This window comes from Heterodontus francisci, unplaced genomic scaffold (assembly GCF_036365525.1).
Source record: "Heterodontus francisci isolate sHetFra1 unplaced genomic scaffold, sHetFra1.hap1 HAP1_SCAFFOLD_500, whole genome shotgun sequence".
Classification (NCBI taxonomy): Eukaryota; Metazoa; Chordata; class Chondrichthyes; order Heterodontiformes; family Heterodontidae; genus Heterodontus; species Heterodontus francisci.
The window spans coordinates 252,772-274,517 of NW_027142279.1; the positions used below are offsets into that span (position 1 = coordinate 252,772).

Here is a 21,746-nt window from a genome sequence, read left to right on the forward strand (position 1 = left end):
TGAAGTTATTGTTGGATTTGTTGGGTTTTGTTTTACTGCAGCTGAAGTTGTTGTTGTATTTGTTGGTGTTTTTCTCCTGCTGAAGTTATTGTTGAATTTGTTGGTGTTTTTCTACTGCTGAAGTTGTTGTTGAATTGTGGGGCTTTTTAACTGTTGCTGAAGTTGTTGTTGTATTCGTTGATGTTTTTTCCTGCTGATGTTGTTGTTGAATCTGTTGGTGTTCTTTACTGCCTGCTGACTTTGTTGTTGAATTTTTTGGTGTTTTTCTCCTGCTGAAGTTGTTGTTGTATTCATTGATATTTTTTTCCCTGCTGTAGTTGTTGTTGAATTTGTTCGTGTTCTTTAATCCCTGCTGACTTTGTTGTTGAATTTGTGTGTTTTTCTCCTGCTGAAGTTGTTGTTGTAATCGTTGATTTTTTTTTTCCTGCTGAAGTTGTTGAATTTGTTGGTGCTTTTCACCTGTTGAAGTTGTTGTTGAATTTGTTTGTGTTTTTCTTGAATTTGTTGCTGTTTTACTCCTGCGATGCAGTGTTAGAGGGGGCCAATTTGCTACCAATAATATTGTCCTCCTCGGCACAGATGCCACCGGATGTAAGGAACTATGCATAATGATCCAACAACAAAGCATGTGCTTAGACTACACAGGTCAATGTGTTGAACAAATGAGAAACATTTCATTGGCTAGTATTGGGTTTTGTTTTGGTGACATCCTGGGACTGTGCAGAGAACAACCTCTGATGTCCAGAAGGGCAGAACTGCACAGTCAGAGGGGGCAATCCTCAGCAATGATTATCCTCCAATCAAAATTGCTCCGACAATAACCACAGATGATCTGGACATTATTGCCTGTTTGATGGATCTTGCTTTGTAGAAACTGGCTGCCACTGTTCCTATCTTGCAGCAGTGGCTGCACTTTGAAGAAGTACTAGCAACGAATATGGGATTAGTAAAGCACTCGGGTTCTTGGGCTTTATAAATGGAAGCATGGAGCACAAGCGCTGGGAAGCTATGATGAACATTTCCAAAGCTCTGGTTAGGCTGTAACTGGAAGTTTGCGTTCAGTTCTGGTCACCACACTTCAGGAAGGATGTGAGTGTCCATGACAGGGTGCAGAGGAGATTTTACCAGAATGGTTCCAGTGATGTTACATGGTTATTTTGGAGAATCTGGGGTTGTTTACCTTGGTGCAAAGGCAATTGAGGGGAGATCTGATAGAGGAAACAAGATTGTGACAGTGTTAGTTAAGGTAGACAGAGTAAACCTGTTCCCATTAGTGGATGGTGCAAGGACTATTGGTCACAGATTGATGATTCTGGACAATAGATACTGGGGTATTTGAGGAAGAACCTCTATACACAGTGAGTGGTAATAACCGGGAATTCACTGCCTACCAGGGTGATGGAAGTGGAGACAATGAATGATTTCAAAAGGAAATTGAATGGATACCTGAAGGAGATAATCTTGCTGGGCCGCAGGGATAGAGAGGGGGAATGGGACTGACTGGATTGCATGGACTCGATGGGAAGAATGGCCTCCTTCTGTACCATACAGGCTGTATGACTTTCTGGCTAACTGGCTGTAAAGTGTTTTCAGATGACATGGTGTTGCAAAGGTCACCAATAGGGATACACAGGGGCTCGATGGTTTGCTGAGCTTTCCAGACGATGCTGCTCACAGGTGGGTGTTTTAGGGGCAGGTTGGGAGAGTGAGGATGTTTTTGTCTCACTCTGCCGCAGGGTTGTATCGCTGTGCCCATACTCGCTGCACAGTAGTAGGTCGCAGTGTCTGTCGGCTGGGGGTCGAACAGCTGCAGGGAGAATCGGTTGCTTGCAGCGTCGTGTTGCACAGTGAACCGCTTCTCAAAGCCTGGCCCACAGCTGCCGTGCTCATTGCACATCCACTTTACTGCCTTCCCCTCCTGCCTGTACCAGTGCATGGTGTAGCTGCCCATGCTGGCTCCCTTCAAGCTGCAGCCAAGGGCGAGGGGCTTCCCCGGTCGAATAGAAGCCGCGGCTGGAGTCTGGATCACAGTGGGTGCAGACTGAACCCCTGGAACACATTCCATAAAAGAAAGTAATTCAGAATCATGGAAGGAAAATGGTAGCATAAATCATAAAATCTAACAGAATAGAAAGAGGCCGTTCTGCCCATCGTATCTGCTGTTTGAAAGAGCTGTCGAGTTAGTCTCACTTGCCCCCGCTCCTACCCCATTGCCCTCCCAATTTCCCCGCTCCAAGCCCTGATCCAATAGCCATTTGGGAGATTACTATTGAATCTACTTCCTCCTGCTGAAGGGATACCACTTACACCAAATCCAATGTCCAAGCAATAAGCTGACCAAGATTGAGATGTTTTTAGCTGAGACTGCCATCGCCCTTCTCAGAAGCAGAGAGGCAGCCCTTACTGAGCAACAAGCCAGCGCCTGGTAAATGGAAATGCCACCGGTTGTGATTCAGAGAGTGGAACGATTGGCCGCCCATCCTGTACCTCGACCACGCCTGTCAGCAGAGTGAACAAATGAGGAGCACTTCCCTCGGCAACATTGCTGTTATTTATGCAGATTGCTGCAAGCCCCTTAGCCCGACTTTCCCTCTTCCCTTCCCAACATTCCCACCTTTCCTTCGATGGAATATTGCCTTATTTTTTGATTGGCCAGGAACGTGCTGACCATGCGAAAGTTAGGTAGGAAAACAAATTGTGAGGAGGGCACAAAGAGTCTGCAGAGGGTTATAGATAGGTTAAGTGAGTTGGGCAAAAAATTGGCAGATGGAGTATACTGTGGGCAAATGTGAGATTGCCCAATTTGGCAGGAAGAATGGGAATTCAGAATATTATTTAAATAGAGAGAGACTGCAGGACTCCACAGTACAGAGGGATCTGGGTGTCCTGGTACGTGAATCACAAAAAGTCAGCATGTAGGTACAGCGCGTGATTAGGAAGGCAAATGAAATGTTGTTGTTTATTGCAAGGGGAATCGAATTCAAAAGTAGGGAAGTGTTGCTACAGCTGTACAGGGCCTTAGTTAGACCACATCTGGAGTAATGTGGACTGTTTTGGTCTGCATAATTGTCTTATGAGGAAATGTTGAGCAGTTTGAGCCGATGCCCACTGGAGTTCAGAAGAATGAGAGGTGATCTTATCGAAACATGTCATATTTTAAGGGGGATTGACAGCGTGGAAGCCGAGAGGATGTTTCCCCCTGGTGGGCGAATCTAGAACTAGGCAGCATAATTTCAAAATAAGTGATTGGCAGATGGAGTATAATGTGGGGAAGAATGAGGTTCTTCACTTTGGTTGAAAGAATATAGTTTTTTATAAGGCGTCAATCTTCTCAATGTTGATGTTCAGAGAGGCTTGGGTTTCTCAGTACATGAGACTCAGTAAGTTCACATGCAGGTGCAGCAAGAAATTCGCAAGGCAAATGGCCTGTTGGCCTTTATTGCAAGTGGGATTGGAGTACAGGAATAAGGAAGTCTTGTTACAATTGGCCAGCGCTTTGGTAAGATCACACCTGCTTTACTGTACACAGTTTTGGTCTCCACATCCGAGGAAGGCTACACTTGCCTTGGTGGCAGTACAGCGAAGGGTCACTCCATTGGTTCCTGGGATGAAAGGTTTGTCCTATGATGAGAGAGCCTGTAGTCTATGGAGTTTAGAAGAATGAAAGGTGATCTCAGTGAAACATGCAAGATTCTGAAGGGGCTTGACTGGGTAGACACTGAGAAGTTGTTTCCCCTGGCTGGGGAATCTATTTCAGCCTCAGGATAAGGGGCCAAGCATTTAGGACTGAGATAAGGAGAGGTTTCTTCACTCAAAGGGTGGTAAATCTTTGGAATTCCCTACCCCCGGGGGTGGTGGATGCTCCATCATTGAATATATTTAAGGCTGGGATAGACAGATATGTGGTCACTCAGGGACTGAAGGGATATGGGGAGCGGGTGGAAAAGTGGAGTTGAGTTAGAGGATCTGTCATGATGGTATTGAATGACAGAGCAGGATCGACGGGCCGAATGGTCTACTCCTGCTCCGATTTCTCATGTTATTCTGAAATCTAGTCATTTGATTCATGATGATTCCATTAACACAATCTAAAAACCCGTTAACTTTAACTGCAGGCTCTTTACATCAGTCTTCACCCTTCACTGATCAGACCAGAATAATTCTCTGCTGGCCTCTTTCAGTGTCTTCCCTGCAATTGGATTCATTTCTGGCCCCATCAACGTACATAACACAACATCTGCCTAAATTTAATGCCAGTTGCCATTGTGTGGCCTAATCCCCTGCCACAGGTAAATCACTTTGGATTCCACAGGACCCCTCTACTGTCTTAACTCGTGCAAAGATTTTAGTGACATCTGCAAACATTCTTTTATTATTTCATTGGATGTGGGAGTCACTGGCCAGGCCAGCAATTATTTCCCATCCCTAATCGCCCTTGAGAAGGTGGTGGTGAGCTGCCTTCTTGAACCACTGCAGTCCATGTGAGGTGGGTACACCCACTGTGCTGTTAGGAAGGGAGTTCCAGGATTTTGACCCAGCGACAGTGAAGGTGTGGCCGATACAGTTCCAAGTCAGGATGGTGTGTGACTTGGAGGGGAACTTGCAGGTGGTGGTGTTCCCATGCGTTTGCTGCACTTGTCCTTCTAGATTGAGGTCGCGGGTTTGGAAGGTGCTGTCGAAGGAGCCTTGGTGCGTTACTGCAGTGCATTGCGTAGCTGGTACACACTGCTGCCACTGTACGTTGGTGGTGGAGGGAGTGAATATTTAAGGTGGTGTTTGTTTAGTTAGATTCCCCCAGCTGCTGTGCTGGGATTTGAACTCTTGTGCTCTGGATCATTCGGCCGAAGCCTCAGGATTACTAGTCCCAGTAACATAACAGTAATGCTACCGTACCCCCAGAGACTGGGGTAAGGTGTATTACACAATTCCCAAGTTTTTGCCGTGTTTCCTTGCATTCTAGGTACACTGTGTGTATCCTTGTGAGCCCCGCAGTAGTAAGTGCTGTTGTCTTGGACTCGGGAGCTTTTCCAGGACAGAGTGAAAGTGTTGGCCTGAGTCTTGTGCTGGGTTTCAATCCTTTTCCTGTAGTTCGATGCAGAAAGTACACTCTATCTGATCAATTCCAGGCAGTCACCAAACTGCAATTACCAGTCCAAACAACACTCAGTCATGTTGCCCTGCCCAATGCGTCTGTGGAACGTGGGTTCCTCCACGGGAACCAGAGCATTGACCACTGGGGACTGGAGAACCATCTAACATCTAACAAGATTCTTCACACAGGATGGCAGATCAATGGGGAGAGAATGATACAGGGTTACAGGGAGGGACAGAGGCAAAAGAGGAAGAGAGGGAATAAGAAGGAGACAAATTATTCTTCTAGAGTCACGCTGCTACATTCATACTTATATTTGCTCCACAGGTTAAGCCCAATTATAAATCAGATTTATTACATTGATAAAACTATAAATGCACCAAACTCGGAAGGATGAATACAAACCAATTCAGTCTGCATCTGAGAAAAAAGAAAATTGGTAATGTTTAATGATGATACTCTGTCAGAATAATCCTAACTGCTGTTCACATCAAGGAACAGTAAATTATTTCAATTTGGTTGACGAGGAGATTATGTATAGCAATGCATAAAGTAACTATTACGAACATTAATTTCATCAACAATGGGACTAAATGGGGACAGTGGTGTTTCCTGTCTTAAAGCTGGAAAGCAGGAATATGGAAAGCAGATCTCAAACTACATTGAGATTCTTTTCAGAGGAGGAGGCTCGTTATAAGCAGTGTGATCAAACCGCCCCTGCTGCTGTGGAAACTGCAGATAGGTCAAATAACCAGTGTCACTGGCGTTGTATTCCTTGCAGAGCACCCTCTGACCACATCATACCAACAAAACCTTAGAGGGGAACAGAGCCGGACAGGCAGAGGCCATCCCGGGGAACCCCACATAGGGAGAAATAAAGAGAGAATGAGAGAGAGAGAACAACTGAGAGGGAGCAAGGGAGAGGTAGAGTGAGGCAAAGGCAGAGAGAGACAGACAGACTGATCAACACAGCCACTGAGAGATGGAATGATTCAGGGAAAATTAGTTGGAAAGAGAGAGAGAGATTGAGAGAACTAGTGACAGATGGAGAGATTGAGGCAATAGGAGGTGCAGAGACAGACAGGGAGAGACAGAGACAGAGCGACACAGAGACAGTAAATGAGAGGAGATAGGCAGAATTAATTAGAGACAGAGAGACAGAATGAGACTGAGTGCGTGTGAGAGAGGAATAGAGACAGACAGCAAGAGTAAGCGAGGAAATGAGAGGCGAGAAAGAGAGGGGAAGGAAAGAAGAGAGTGAGATAAAGAGAGAGAATGAGAATGGGTGTGTGTGTGAGAGACAGAAAAAGCATCAGAGCTGAGAGGAAATGAGAGAAGGAAAGAGAGACAGGGATAAAGAAAGAGAATGAGAGTGAGTGTGTGTGAGAGAGGAAAGATAACAAGACCAACAGAGACAGAGAAACAGACATGACGAGAGAGAGTAAGGAAACAATTTTACAGAACAATGTAAACGATGTTTTTTATAATCAATATTGGTGAAGTCTGATGTGTTTCCTGGTGCTTGCTCGCCCACTGCTGTCCCCCTGGAGGAGAAAACCCCCCAAAAATACAAAAACAACTGCAGCAGAAAAAAACACTAACAAATTCAACAATAACTTCAACAGTAAAAATAAAAGCACCAATGAAAAGGGCGGTACAGTGGCCCAGTTGTTACCACCGCAGCCTCACAGCTCCAGCGACCCAGGTTCAATTCTGGGTACTGCCTGTGTGGAGTTTGCAAGTTCTTCCTGTGTCTGCGTACTTTCCTCTGGGTGCTCCGGTTTCCTCCCACATGCCATTATAAATTGCCCGTGGTATAGGTAGGTGGGAGGGAAATACAGGGACAGGTGGGGATGTGGTAGGAATATGGAATGAGTGTAGGATTAGTATAAATGGGTGGTTGGTGGTCGGCACTGACTTGTCGACTCAAGCAAGTGATTCAGGTTTGCACAACGCCTCCCTCCCTGATGGGGAACCCACGCCCCTCTCTCTACCATTGGCTGCCAGTAGTTGCTGTTGCAAATGTTGGTATCATTCTGCTGCTGAGGTTGTTGTTGTATTTGCTGGTGTTTTCCTCCGGCTGAGGTTGTTGAATTTGTTGGTGTTTGAATCTCCTGCTGATCTGTTGTTGAATTTGTTGGCCTTGTTCTCCTGCTGAGGTAGTTGTTGTGTTGGTTGGTGTTTTCCCTGCTGAGGTTTTTGTTGTACTTGTTGTTTTCTTCCCTGCTTAAATTGTTGTTCAATTCGGTTTTTGCATGCTGAGGTTGTTGTTGTATTTTTGGTGTTTTTCTTTCCCTGCTGAGGTTATTTTCTCTTTTTTAATTCATTCATGGGATTTTGGGCGATGCTGGTTGAGGTCAGCATTTATTGTCCATCCCTAATTGCCCCTTCAGAAGGTGGTGGTGAGCTGCCTTCTTGAACCACTGCAGTCCATGTAGTGTAGGTACACCCACAGTGCTGTTAGGAAGGGAGTTTCAGGATTTTGACCCACAGTTAGTGAAGGAACAGCCGATATAGTTCCAAGTCACGATGGTGTGTGACTTGGAGGAGAACCTGCAAGTGGTGGTGTTCCCATGCATCTGCTGCCCTTGTCCTTCGAGGTGGTAGAGGTTGCGGGTTTGGAAGGTGTTGACGGAGGGAGCCTTGGAAATTGCTGCAGTGCATCTTGCAGATGGTACACACTGCTGACACTGAGCATCAGTGGTGGAGGGAGTGAATGTTTGTAGATGGGGTGCCAATCAAGCGGGCTGCTTTGTCCTGGACGGTGTCGAGCTTCTTGAGTGTTGTTGGAGCTGCACCCATCCAGGCAAATGGACAGTATTCCATCACACTCCTGACTTGTGCCTTGTAGATGGTTAACAGGCTTTGGGGAGTCAGGAGGTGAGTTACTGGCTGCAGGATTCCTAGCCTCTGACCTGCTCTTGTAGCCACAGTATTTATATGGCTACTCCAGTTCAGATTCTGTTCAATGGCAATCCCCAGGATGTTGATAGTGGGGGATTCAGCGATGGTAATGCCATTGAATGTCAAAGGGAGATGGTTATATTCTCTCTTGTTGTAGATGGTCAATGCGTGGCACTTGTGTGGCACGAATGTTACTTGCCACTTATCAGCCCAAGCCTGGATGTTGTCCAGGTCTTGCTACATCTGAACACAGGCTGCTTCAGAATCTGAGCTGTCACGAATGATGCTGAACATTGTGAAGTCATCAGTGAACATCCCCACTCTGACCTAATGATTGAAGGGAATTTCATTTATGAAGCCGTTGGAGATGGTGGAACAGGACGTACCCGGGGATGGCGATAGCGAGGTCTGTGACATTGTCTGTAAGGCATGATTCCCTGAGTATGACTATGTCAGGTTGTTGCTTGACAGCTCTCCCAACCTTGGCACAAGGCCCGAAATGTTGGTAAGGAGGACCGTGCAGATTCAACATGTTGTTGCATCTGCTGCTGTGTTTCACCTGCTGAAGTTGTCTTTGTTGCTTTTCTCCTCCTGACGCACTTCTTGAATTCTGTTGGTGTTTTTTTCTCCTCCTGACATTGGTTGGTGAGCTTTTTTTTGCCAACGTTGCTTCTGAATTTGTTGGTGTTTTCCCTCGCTGAGGCTGTTGTTGCATTTGTTGATGCTTTTCGTGCTGAGGTTTTTGTTGCATTTGTTGTATTGCCCAGAGGAGGTTACAGAGATAAGGAGGGTTGTTGGGCTGGAGGAGGTTACAGTGATAGGGAGTATTGTAGGGGCTGGAGGAGGTTACAGTGATAGGGAGTATTGTAGGGGCTGGAGGAAGTGACAGAGAGAGGGAGGGATGTAGGGCTCGAGGAAGTTTCAGAGATAGAGAGCATTGTCGGGGCTGGAGGAGGTTACAGAAATAGGGAAGCTTGTCGGGGGCTGGAGGGGGTTACAGAGACAGGGATAATTGTCACTGTTCATCGAGTGTACTCAGTGTTAACCCCAGTATCATTCTGGTGAATCTCAGCTGTATCTGGTCTAAGGCAAACAGCTGCTTGTTGAGGAAGGTGCCCAGACTGTGTGCAATATTCCAGATGTAGTCGAACCAGAGCCTCCTACAACTGTGGCATTACCTCCAAACCCTTTGTATTGTAGCTTCTTCCATTAATCACACGTTCCATAATGCATGACTGGATGCACGCATACACCAAACACACACTCCCAACTCTCTCTCCCCCACCCCCTCTCTCTCCTCAGTTTGTTTGACTATGTTGTTAGTTGTGCATCTTTGTCCTTCAGCTGATCGTATCTGTGCCTCTGATATGAAGAGTCTATTGTTCTCAGTCCTTGACAAACACAATAGCTTCCTGCTTTGTAAAAGTTGACATTATCCTAGTTGACACACGGCACAACATTCAAATCTGTTAGTCCCAGGGAATGCAAATATCAAAGCCGGCTCAGAAGTGTTAATGAGTCCATTGTGGGACTGAATGAATATCTGACAACCTGGCATGGACTCAGGGGCACTGACAGAATCAGCAATCCAGAGAGAATGGAAACTGTGGAAACTATCAAGGACTAGGCGTTGGACATGGGCTGGTTGGAACTGAGATGCACATTCAGACGCCCCTTTTCACAGGCAGTGTAACATTGAGTAACAATGTGCTGCAAGGTGATTGTGATTACTGAGGGGACAGTGACATTGTGATTCTGTCACAGGAATATTATCTGGAGCCCTGGACTGACTGCACTGCCCAATGTGCTAATGATCTAACAGAGAAATGTGGGGACAGACGAATCCCACCCCATCAGAAACAAATCCTCGAATAGTCCAACAGAGGGAGGCCATTCGGCCCATCGAGGGTTTGTCATCTCTTTCGAAAATCAACCCAGTTAATCCAACTCCCCACACTTTCACACATAATTCCCTCATTTAATTCCCCTTCAAGTATTGAGCCAATTCCCTTTTTGAATAATACCATTGAATTTCCACCACCCTATCAGACATTGCCCTCCAAATCCAAACCACTCATGATATTAAAAAACATTTATCCTCATGTCACCTCTGGTACCTTTGCCCATCACATTAAAGCTGTGCCCTCTGGTGATCTATCGAATCTCCCCTTAACCTTCTCTACTCTAAGGAGAACTCCCCTTTCTAGCCCAGTCTTTTTACTTGACTGAAATTCCTCACCAACTGAACCATCCGAGAAATTTTCTTCTGCATCCTCTCCAAAGCCTACAGGCTTTCCCAAAGTGTGGTGCCCAGAATTGGGCACAATGTTCCAACAGGGACCGAACTGGTGTTTTATACAGGTTTGGCATGACTCCCGGACTTTTGTACTCGACCTCTCTATTTCCAAAGCCCAGACTGGAATATGATTTATTAATCGCTTTCTCAACCTCCTCTGCCACCTTTAAATATTCCTGCACAAGCACCCCCAGGTCTCTCTGTTCTTGCACCACTTCACAAATTGTTTTGTTTCATCTCTCCTCATTCTTGCAGTCAAAATCAAACATATCAAAGACTAATCCCACCCATATCTGGGACAAATTACCTGCTTATTATTATTCGGTCAGTCATTGACAATGGTCTGCCAGTAACTCTATAAAGTTTACATACAACACTTTTCCTTCCAAAAAACAACATCCTCGGTGGTTCTTGTATTGGAGTTTATACCTGAAGCCCACTGCTATCTCAATGTTGGCAGTTGAGGAGCAGTCAGTGACTGAGACATTAACATCTGGTCAGGGACCCCTCACAATATCCCATGTCCTGAATCCTCAAACACTCTCTCACTGAGAAATTTATGTCCTCCTCATTCTGGTTTGTATGTGTTACTAACGCTGTATCTGTGCTATTTCGGAGATGGTATCACTGTCGCTGATGTGAGGATTTCATTGTTCTCATTCTGTGACTATATTCTGAAAAACAGAATCATTTACTTTAACCCCAACGACCTCAGGGATGAAAATGGATGTCTGATCATTTGTCTCTCTGGAACATCTTGTTTCTCTGCCCCCTCTCATCATCCCCCCAATACTGACCCACTACTGATAAGAGAGGCATGTCTCCTGTGAATATTCTCTCCCTAATACTTAGTGTCTATGAAATATCAAATATACACAGCCAACTGGCAAATACTAACTTTAATATTCAGAGTCCCAGCCCCAGGCTCCAATCTCCCTACACCCTCCCTGTTGGGTAACTGAAGACAAGTTATGTTGCAACAGCAAAGCTCCGTGGGTTAGCATGGGCCCAGGAGAAATATTAATGTTGTTTATTATGGCAGATAGTTTCACCAAAAGGCCTTCGTTTGCATAGATTATGTCATGTCATTCATCATTACTAAATGTTAATATTTCAGCCAACCAGCACTGCAGTCAATCCGCCGTGGTGTATATAGGGGTTGGAGCTGTCACTGAGACTGACACTGTTCACAGCAGAGTGGACCCAAGACTGAGGAGCAAGCAGCTGGAACTGAACCGACAACATCTCTCACCCAGCGACATCTACTTTGGAGACTTTGGTAAGCAGTCGGGTATGGGAGGACTGTTAGAAAAAGCAAAGGAGTTTGTCACTTGCTAGGTGTTGACCCAGGGGGTGTGTGTCCTGCTTCTCCTGAAACAACATCATCTTGAGTCATAACCTTAGTCAGAAATTCAAAGAGGTTTGTTTCAGGGATGCAGGAGACAGACCTGGAGGAGAGAGTCAGGAACACATGTGGTTTATTCATAAAAGCTTTGGAGAGTGGAAAGGGTGAAGGATTGGAGTCAAGTTCCTGATGTTTAACAAGAACATGTAGCTGAGCTCACCTCTGTCTGTCAGAGCCCCAGTGAGAGAGAGATAATTAGATGGAGCTCACCTATCTAAAACAGATATACTGACGAACTCCTCGGCAACTCCCTATTTAATATTCCCTCCAATTCCCTACTCGGTAATCTCTCTCAAATGTTTGTCTTGTGTTTCCCTTTCCAGAATCTCACCAGTAAGATGTGGACTCTGCTGATCATTCTGAGTTACCTGAGTGAGTAACTTTCATAAAGTTCACCCCCAGTACAACCAGAACAAGCTGTGTTTATTCAAACCGTTACACAGAATAATCTCCCAAGATGTTCCACAGTAATCTGATTGAAGAAATGTCTGACAGGGCAGGGAAGGAGATGATTGGAGGGCTGACTGTTAGTTTAAAAGAACAGACAGAGGTGGAGAGGCAGAAAGGTTTAGGAGGCTGGACATCTTGAAGCCACATCAGGCAATGTTGGAGGAAAGGGAGTGGAGGGAAGTTATACAGGAGGCTTGGGTCAGAGAAACAGAGAGTTGGTGAAGATTACAGAAATGAGCTGGTAGATGTCGGGAGAGGTCATGAAAGAATTTGAACAAGAAGATGAAAATTGTAGGCCAAAGGCATTTGCAGCTGTGAAACAATGTGGGTCAGAGAGCATAGGGGTGATATGTGACTTCAACTTTCAGCAAGATAACATACAGCAGCATAACATACATAACATACAGTGTTGGGGGAGTCCTGACCTCTGGAAAGTGGAAGCTGGGAGGCTGGCCAGGAGAGGATTAGAAGATTTGATTCTCTAGAAGGTTGAGGGTTTTAGGTAGAAGATTGGCTGAGGCAAAATCAGTGATGGTGGATATTAAGGAAGGTGAAATTGACAGCCTTTGTGGTGAAGAGGCTACAGGGAAGGAAGCTGGACTCAGTCAGCAGCAGGGCCGTGTGCTGATGAGAAATAAGAGGGGGACACGGATAGATCCTTGGGATACCCTCGTGTGGGTCGGGAAGACACTGCAGGAGATTCTCTGGCTGAGACGGGATTGCGTTGAGTGGAAGCAGGCGAGAGGAGTCCTACCCAGCTGGACAAGGAAGGAGAGGTGTTGGCGGAGGGTAATGTATTGGACTGTGTCAAAGACTGTTGACAGTTCGAGTAGGATGATCAGGAACAGACCACGGACACAGAGGATATCATTTGCCTCTTTTATAAGGATTTTATTCAGGAGCTGTGACAGGGGTGGAAACCAGCTTGAAAAGCTTCAAAATGGAATTTACATTTAAGTGCTTCAATTCCTATCGTTTATACTTTTGATCATTTCAAATGTCTGCATTTCTAATCAATCTTCAATATTTGCATTAGTAATTAATATTATTACTTTTCCTATTTTTGGAATCTATTTTCACCTCAAGAGAATTGAGGTAGATTGTAATCCTTGGGATGCCCTGAAATTATTGTTCTTTATTTACACAAATAAGCTGATAATACTGTATATATTCCAGTTATATTTATATATTTCTCTCCAATATTTAGCGAAATGTGTTTGCTCGATAAATTTAATATTTACTTTTATAGATTTATACATTTAGGTTTCATTCAATTTTTAGCTTCGATTTCTTGTTTTAATTTAATTATGATTCAATTAAGTTCTTTATTCCTTAATGTTTATATTTCTTGTACATACTCTCAGTATTCTTATCATCGTGTTTATAAAATGTGGTATTAAATGCTATTTTAATTCAGCCTCCAACTTGTTTATAGGCTCAATATTAAAATGTTCATTATTCATGAATATATCATTGAATGGTTTGTTCAATGAACACCATAAGCAGAACGTTATTCTTGATCTAATTCCACTTGGGAACTGAGATCGTAGAATCGTACAGGACATAAAGAGGCCATTCGGCCCTTCGTGCCTGTACTGGCTCTGACAAAGAGCTGCCCAATTGTTCCCAATAGCTCCAGCTGTTTTTCCATAGCCCCGCAGATGTTTCCTTTTCAAATATCTATCCAATTCCATTTTCAAAGTTACTGCGACATCTGCTTCAAACAGTATTTCTTTTATTCTTTCATGGGATGTGGGCATCACTGATCAGGCCATCATTTGCTGCCCATCCCCAATTGCCCTTGATGGCTGAATGTCTTGCTAGGCGATTTCAGAGGGCAGTTAAGGCGATCACATTGCTGTGGGTCTGGAGTCACATGTAGGCCAGACCGGGTAAGGATGGCAGATTTCCTTCCCTAAAGGGCATTAGGGAACCAGATGGGTTTTTACGGCAATCGATGATGGTTGCATGGCACCATTACCGAGACAAGCTTTCAATTCCCGATTTTTTTATGAAGCAATTGAATTTAAATTCCAGAAGCTGCCGTGGTAGCGTTTGAACTCGTTTCCCCAGGGCATTAGCCTGAGCCTCTGGATTACTAGTTCAGTGATATCACTGCAATGCCCCCATCTCCATTTTTTCCAGACCGTGTCAACTCTCTGCACAAAATAGTTTGTACTCGCTGGTTCGTTTGTCAATCCCCTTAAACCTTATGCATTGGAAACAATTTCTCCCCAACGACTCTATCAAAACTCCTCATAATATTGATCGCCTCCAACAGGCCCCCACTTCAACTTCCCTGTTCTGACCCCAACCTCTGTCGTCCATCCACATCCCTGAATTCCCACATCCCGAATTCCAAACCAGTCCATCTCCAACCCTCCCTCTCTAGATCATGGATATCTTTCTGAAAGTGTGGTGCACAGAATTGGACGCAATATTCCATTTTTTGAGAAGATGACTAGATGTGTAGATGAGGGTAAAACAGTTGATGTAGTCTACATGGACTTCAGTAAGGTTTTTTATAAGGTCCCGCAGGAGAGATTGGTCAAGAAGATAAGAGCCCATGGGATCCAGGGCAATTTGGCAAATTGGATCAAAAATTGGCTTAGTGGCAGGAGGCCTTTATTATCCAACGCACAGACTATAAGAGCAGGGAGGTTATGATGGAAGCTGTATAAAACGCTAGTTCAGCCACAGCTGGAGTACTGTGTACAGTTCTGGTCACCACACTACAGGAAGGATGTGATTGTACTGGAGAGGGTGCAGAGGAGATTCACCAGGATGTTGCCTGGGCTGGAGCATTTCAGCTATGAAGAGAGACTGAAAAGGCTAGGGTTGTTTCCCTTGGAGGAGAGAAGGCGAAGGGGGAACATGATTGAGATACATAAACTAATGAGGGCATTGATAGGTTAGATAGGAAGAAACTTTTTCCCTTCGTGGAGGGGTCAATAACCAGGGGGCACAGATTTATGGTGAGGGGCAGGAAGTTTCGAGGGGATGTGAGCAAAGACTTTTTCACCCTGAGGGTGGGTGGAATCTGGAACGCACTGCCTGAAGAGGTGGTAGAGCAGGAACCCTCAAAACATTTAAGAAGTATTTAGATGAGCCCTGGAAACGCCATAGCATACAAGACTACGGGCCAAGTGCTGGAGAATGCGATCAGAATAAATAGGTGATTGATGGCCGGCATGCACACGGTGGGCCGAAGGGCATGTTTTCGTGTGGTATAACTCTATGATTCCATGACTCCAGCTGAGGGCTAACCAGTGAATTATAAAGGTTCAGCATAACTTCCTTGCTTTTGTATTCCACTCCTCTGTTACTTAAAATCAAGGATCCTGTTTGCTTTTTAATAAGGTTCTCACTTTCTCCTGCCAATTCAGTGACCTGTGTCCATTCCACCCCAGGTCTCTTTCATCCTGAAATCTTTTTAAAATGATACAACTTCATTTCAATTAACTCTCCTCCTCATTCCTTCCAAAATGCATCACTTCACACTGATCTGCACGAAGCTCCATCTGTCCTTTGCTGAACCATTATAACGGCTGCTCAAGTCCTCGAGAAGTCTGTCACATTGGCAAAAAAACATGAAATCTCTCACTGAGCAACGAACATCTCCCACTGTCAGTATTCAGTATTCACCTGGGGAGTGAGATACCTCATGATATCTCGCACTGACCATTGAGTGTCTCTCACTGTCTTTAATCAGTGTTCACCTGGGGACTGAAATACCCCATGATATCTCACACTGACCACCGAGTGTCTCTCACTGTCTGTACTCAGTGTTCACCTGGCGACTGAGGTACCCCGTGATATCTCACACTGACGATCGAGCGCCTCTCACTGTCTGTACTCAGTGTACACCAGGGGACTGAGATACACCCGATATCTCACACTGACCATCGAGTGTCTCTCACTGTCTGCAGTCAGCGTTCACCTGGGGACTCAGATAGTCCTGATTTCTCACACTGACCATCGAGTGTCTCTCACTGTCTGTACTCAGTGTTCACCTGGAGATTGAGATACCCCATGACATATCACAATGCCCATCGAGTGTCTCTCACTGCCTGAACTCAGTTTTAACCAGGGGACAGAGACACCCCATGATATCTCACACTGACAATCGTGTGTCTCTCACTGTCTGTACTCAGTGTTCACCTGGAGATTGAGATACCCCATGACACCTCACACTGACCATCAAGTGTCTCTGACTGCGTTTAATCAGTGTCCACCTGGGGAGTGAGATATCCCATGATATCTCACACTGCCCATTGAGTGCCGCTCACTGTCTTTATTCAGTGTTCATCTGGGGACTGAGATACCCCGTGAACTCTCACACTGACCATCGAATGTCTCTCATTGTCTGTACTTAGTGTTCGCCTGGAGATTGAGTTACCCCATGATATCTCACACTGACCATCGAATGTCTCTCACTGTCTGTACTCAGTGTTCACCTGGGGACTGAGATACCATAGGATTTCTCACACTGACCATCGAACATCTCTCACTGTCTGTACTCAGTGCTAACCTGGAGATTGAGTTACCCCATGATATCCCACACTGACCATCGAGTGCCTCCCACTGTCTGTAACCAGTGTTCACCAGTGGACTGATATACCCCATGATATCTCACACTGACCATCGAGTGTCCCTCACTCTCTGTACTCAGTGTTCACCTGGGGACTGAGATATCCCTGATTTCACACACTGACAATTGAGTGTCTCTCACTATCTGTACTCAGTGTTCACCCGGGGACTGAGATACCCCATGATATATCGCACTGACCATCGAGTGTCTCTCACTGTCTTTGCTCACTGCTTATCTGGGGACTGAGATACCCCATGATATCTCACACTGACCATCGAATGTCTCTCACTGTCTGTTCTCAGTGTTCATCTGGGGACTGAAATATCCCGTGATCCACTGTCCACTGGAGGAGTACCGGATGATTGGAGGGTGGCAAATGTTGTTCCCTTGTTCAAGAAAGGGAATAGGGATAACCCTGGGAATTATTGACCAGTCAGTCTTCCATCGGTCATGGACAATCATTGGAGAGGATTCTGAGAGACAGGATTTATGATTATTTGGAAAAGCATGGTTTGATTAGAGACAGTCAGCATGGCTTTGTGAGGGGCAGGTCATGCCTCACCAGCCTTATTGAACTCTTTGAAGATGTGACAAAACACACTGATGAAGGAAGAGTAGTGGATGTGGTGTATATGGATTTTAGCAAGGCGTTTGTTAAGGTTTCCCATGGGAGGCTCATTCGGAAAGTAAGGAGGTATGGGATTCAGGGAATGTTGGCTCTCTGGATACAAAATTGGCTGGCCCATCGAAGTCAGAGTGTAGTAGTAGATGGAAAGTATTCAGCATGGAGCTCGCTGACCAGTGGTGTTCCACAAGGATCTGTTCTGGGACCTCTGCTCTTTGTGATTTTTATAAATGACTTGGATGAGGAAGTGGAAGGCTGGGTTAGCAAGTTTGCCGATGACACGAAGGTTGCTGGAGTTGTGGATAGTGTGGAAGGCTGTTGTAGGTTGCAACGGGACATTGACAGGATGCAGAGCTGGGCTGAGAAGTGGCAGATGGAGTTCAACATGGAAAAGTGTGAAGTGATTCATTTTGGAAGCTCGAATTTGAATGCAGAATACAGGCTTAAAGACAGGATGCTTGGTAGTGTGGAGGAACAGAGGGATCTTGGTGTCCATGTCCATAGATAGCTCAAAGTTGCCACCCAAGTTGATGTAGTTGTTAAGAAGGCGTATGGTGTGTTGGCTTTCATTAACAGGGGGATTGAGTTTAAGAGCCACGAGGTTATGCTGCAGCTATATAAGGCCCTGGTTCGACCACACTTGGAAAATTGTATTCCGTTCTGGTTGCCTCATTAGAGGAAGGATGTGGATGCTTTAGAGAGGGTGCAGAGGAGATTTACCAGGATGCTGCCTGGACTGGAGGGCATGTCCTACGAAGAAAGATTGAGGGATCTAGGGCTTTTCTCGTTGGAGCGAAGAAGGATGAGAGTTGACTTGATAGAGGGGTAGAAGATGATGCGAGGCATAGATAGACGGATAGTCAAAGACATTTTCCCAGGGTGGAAAGGGCTATCACCAGGGGGCATAATTTTAAGGTCATTGGAGGAGGTTTTGTAGATGTCAGAGGTGGGATCTTTACACAGATAGTGGTGGGTGCGTGGAATGCACTGCCAGCGGTGGTAGTAGAAGCAGATACATTAGGGGCATTTAAGCGACTCTTGGATAGGTACATCGATGATAGTAGAATGAAGAGTGGGCAGTTAGTTTGATCTTAGAGTAGGTTAAATGTTCGGCACAACAACGTGGGCCTAAGGGCCTGTACTGTGCTGTACTGTTCTATGTTCTATGTTCTTACGATATCTCACACAGACCATCGAACATCTCTCACTGTCTGGACTGAGAGTTCACCAGGAGACTGTGATAGCCCATGACCTCTCACACTGCCCGTCGAGTGTCTCTCATTATCTGTATTCAGTGTTCACCCGTGGACTGAGATACCCCATGATATCTCACATTGACCATCGAGTGTCTCTCACTGTCTGTGCTCAGTGTTCACCTGGGGACTGAGATACCCCATGATATCTCACACTGACCATCGACTGTCTCTCACTGTCTGTCATCAGTGTTCACCTGGGAACTGAAAGTCGCCATGATATCTCACGCTGTCCATCGAGTGTCACTCACTGTCTGCAATCAGTGTTAACCTGGGGTATAAGATACCCCTGATATCTCACATTGACCATCGAGTGTCTCTCACTGTCTGTCCTCAGTGTTCACCTGGGACTGAGATACCTCATGATATCTCACATTGACCATCGTGTGTCTCTCTCTCAGTCTGCACTGAGTGTTAAACAGGGGTCTGAGAAACACCTGATATCTCACACTGACCATCGAGTGTCTCTCACTGTCTGTAATCAGTGTTAACCTGGGGTCTGAGAGACACCATGACATCTCACACTGACAATCGACTGTCTCTTAATGTCTGTACTCAGTGTTCACCAGTGGACTGAGATACCCCATGATATCACACACTGACCATCGAGTGTCTCTCACTGTCTGTACTCATTGTTCACCAAGGGACTGAGATACCCCATGATATCTCACACTGACCATCGAGTGTCCCTCACTGTCTGTACTCAGTGTTCAACTGGAGACTGAGATACCCCATGATCTCTCACACTGACCATCGAGTGTCTCTCATTATCTGTTTTCAGTGTTCACCCGGGAATGAAATACCCCATGATCTCTTACACTGACCATCGAATGTCCCACACTGTCTGTACTCAGTGTTAACCTGGGGACTGAGACAGCCCATGATATCTCACACTGACCATCGAACATCTCTCACTGTCTGTACTCAGTGTTCACCTGAAGACTGAGATAGCCCATGATCTCTCAGACAGCCCATCGAGTGTCTCTCATTATCTGTATTCAATGTTCACCCGTGGACTGAGATACCCCTTAATAGCTCACACTGACCAACGAGTTTCTCTCACTATCTGTACTCAGTGTTCACTTGGGGACTTAGAGACCCCATGATATCTCATGCTGACCATCGACTGTCTCTCTCTGTCTGCACTGAGTGTTAAACTGGGATCTGAGATACCCCATGATATCTCACAGTGCCCATCGAGTGTCTCTTAATGTCTGCACTCAGTGTTCACCAGTGGACTGAGATACCCCATGATATCTCTCACTGACCATAGAGTGCTAATCACTGTCTGTACTCATTGTTCTCCTGGAGACTGAAATACCCCATGATATCTCACACTGGCCATCGACTGTCTCTCACTGTCTGTAATCAGTGTTCACCTGGGGACTGAGAGTGCCCATGATATCTCACGCTGTTCATCGAGTGTCTCTCACTGTCTTTAATCAGTGTTCACCTGGGAACTGAAATACCCCATGATATCTCACACTGACCACCGAGTGTCTCTCACTGTCTGTACTCAGTGTTCACCTGGCGACTGAGATACCCCGTGATATCTCACACTGACGATCGAGCGCCTCTCACTGTCTGTACTCAGTGTACACCAGGGGACTGAGATACACCCGATATCTCACACTGACCATCGAGTGTCTCTCACTGTCTGCAGTCAGCGTTCACCTGGGGACTCAGATAGTCCTGATTTCTCACACTGACCATCGAGTGTCTCTCACTGTCTGTACTCAGTGTTCACCTGGAGATTGAGATACCCCATGACATATCACAATGCCCATCGAGTGTCTCTCACTGCCTGAACTCAGTTTTAACCAGGGGACAGAGACACCCCATGATATCTCACACTGACAATCGTGTGTCTCTCACTGTCTGTACTCAGTGTTCACCTGGAGATTGAGATACCCCATGACACCTCACACTGACCATCAAGTGTCTCTGACTGCGTTTAATCAGTGTCCACCTGGGGAGTGAGATACCCCATGATATCTCACACTGCCCATTGAGTGCCGCTCACTGTCTTTATTCAGTGTTCATCTGGGGACTGAGATACCCCGTGAACTCTCACACTGACCATCGAATGTCTCTCATTGTCTGTACTTAGTGTTCGCCTGGAGATTGAGTTACCCCATGATATCTCACACTGACCATCGAATGTCTCTCACTGTCTGTACTCAGTGTTCACCTGGGGACTGAGATACCATAGGATTTCTCACACTGACCATCGAACATCTCTCACTGTCTGTACTCAGTGCTAACCTGGAGATTGAGTTACCCCATGATATCCCACACTGACCATCGAGTGCCTCCCACTGTCTGTAACCAGTGTTCACCAGTGGACTGATATACCCCATGATATCTCACACTGACCATCGAGTGTCCCTCACTCTCTGTACTCAGTGTTCACCTGGGGACTGAGATATCCCTGATTTCACACACTGACAATTGAGTGTCTCTCACTATCTGTACTCAGTGTTCACCCGGGGACTGAGATACCCCATGATATATCGCACTGACCATCGAGTGTCTCTCACTGTCTTTGCTCACTGCTTATCTGGGGACTGAGATACCCCATGATATCTCACACTGACCATCGAATGTCTCTCACTGTCTGTTCTCAGTGTTCATCTGGGGACTGAAATATCCCGTGATCCACTGTCCACTGGAGGAGTACCGGATGATTGGAGGGTGGCAAATGTTGTTCCCTTGTTCAAGAAAGGGAATAGGGATAACCCTGGGAATTATTGACCAGTCAGTCTTCCATCGGTCATGGACAATCATTGGAGAGGATTCTGAGAGACAGGATTTATGATTATTTGGAAAAGCATGGTTTGATTAGAGACAGTCAGCATGGCTTTGTGAGGGGCAGGTCATGCCTCACCAGCCTTATTGAACTCTTTGAAGATGTGACAAAACACACTGATGAAGGAAGAGTAGTGGATGTGGTGTATATGGATTTTAGCAAGGCGTTTGTTAAGGTTTCCCATGGGAGGCTCATTCGGAAAGTAAGGAGGTATGGGATTCAGGGAATGTTGGCTCTCTGGATACAAAATTGGCTGGCCCATCGAAGTCAGAGTGTAGTAGTAGATGGAAAGTATTCAGCATGGAGCTCGCTGACCAGTGG

General features: G+C 45.7%; 1 protein-coding gene across 1 annotated transcript in view; it reads left to right on the forward strand.

Annotated features, from left to right (window-relative positions):
• The first annotated feature begins 11,413 nt into the window (after positions 1 to 11,413).
• Positions 11,414 to 21,746, forward strand: part of LOC137366904 (uncharacterized) — a 63,472-nt gene continuing 53,139 nt past the window's right edge. The window contains exons 1-2 of the mRNA XM_068028461.1: positions 11,414 to 11,571; positions 12,021 to 12,069. Of these exons, the coding sequence (XP_067884562.1) occupies positions 12,036 to 12,069 (34 nt within the window). The 5' untranslated portion in view covers positions 11,414 to 11,571; positions 12,021 to 12,035. The remainder of the gene's footprint in view (positions 11,572 to 12,020; positions 12,070 to 21,746) is intronic.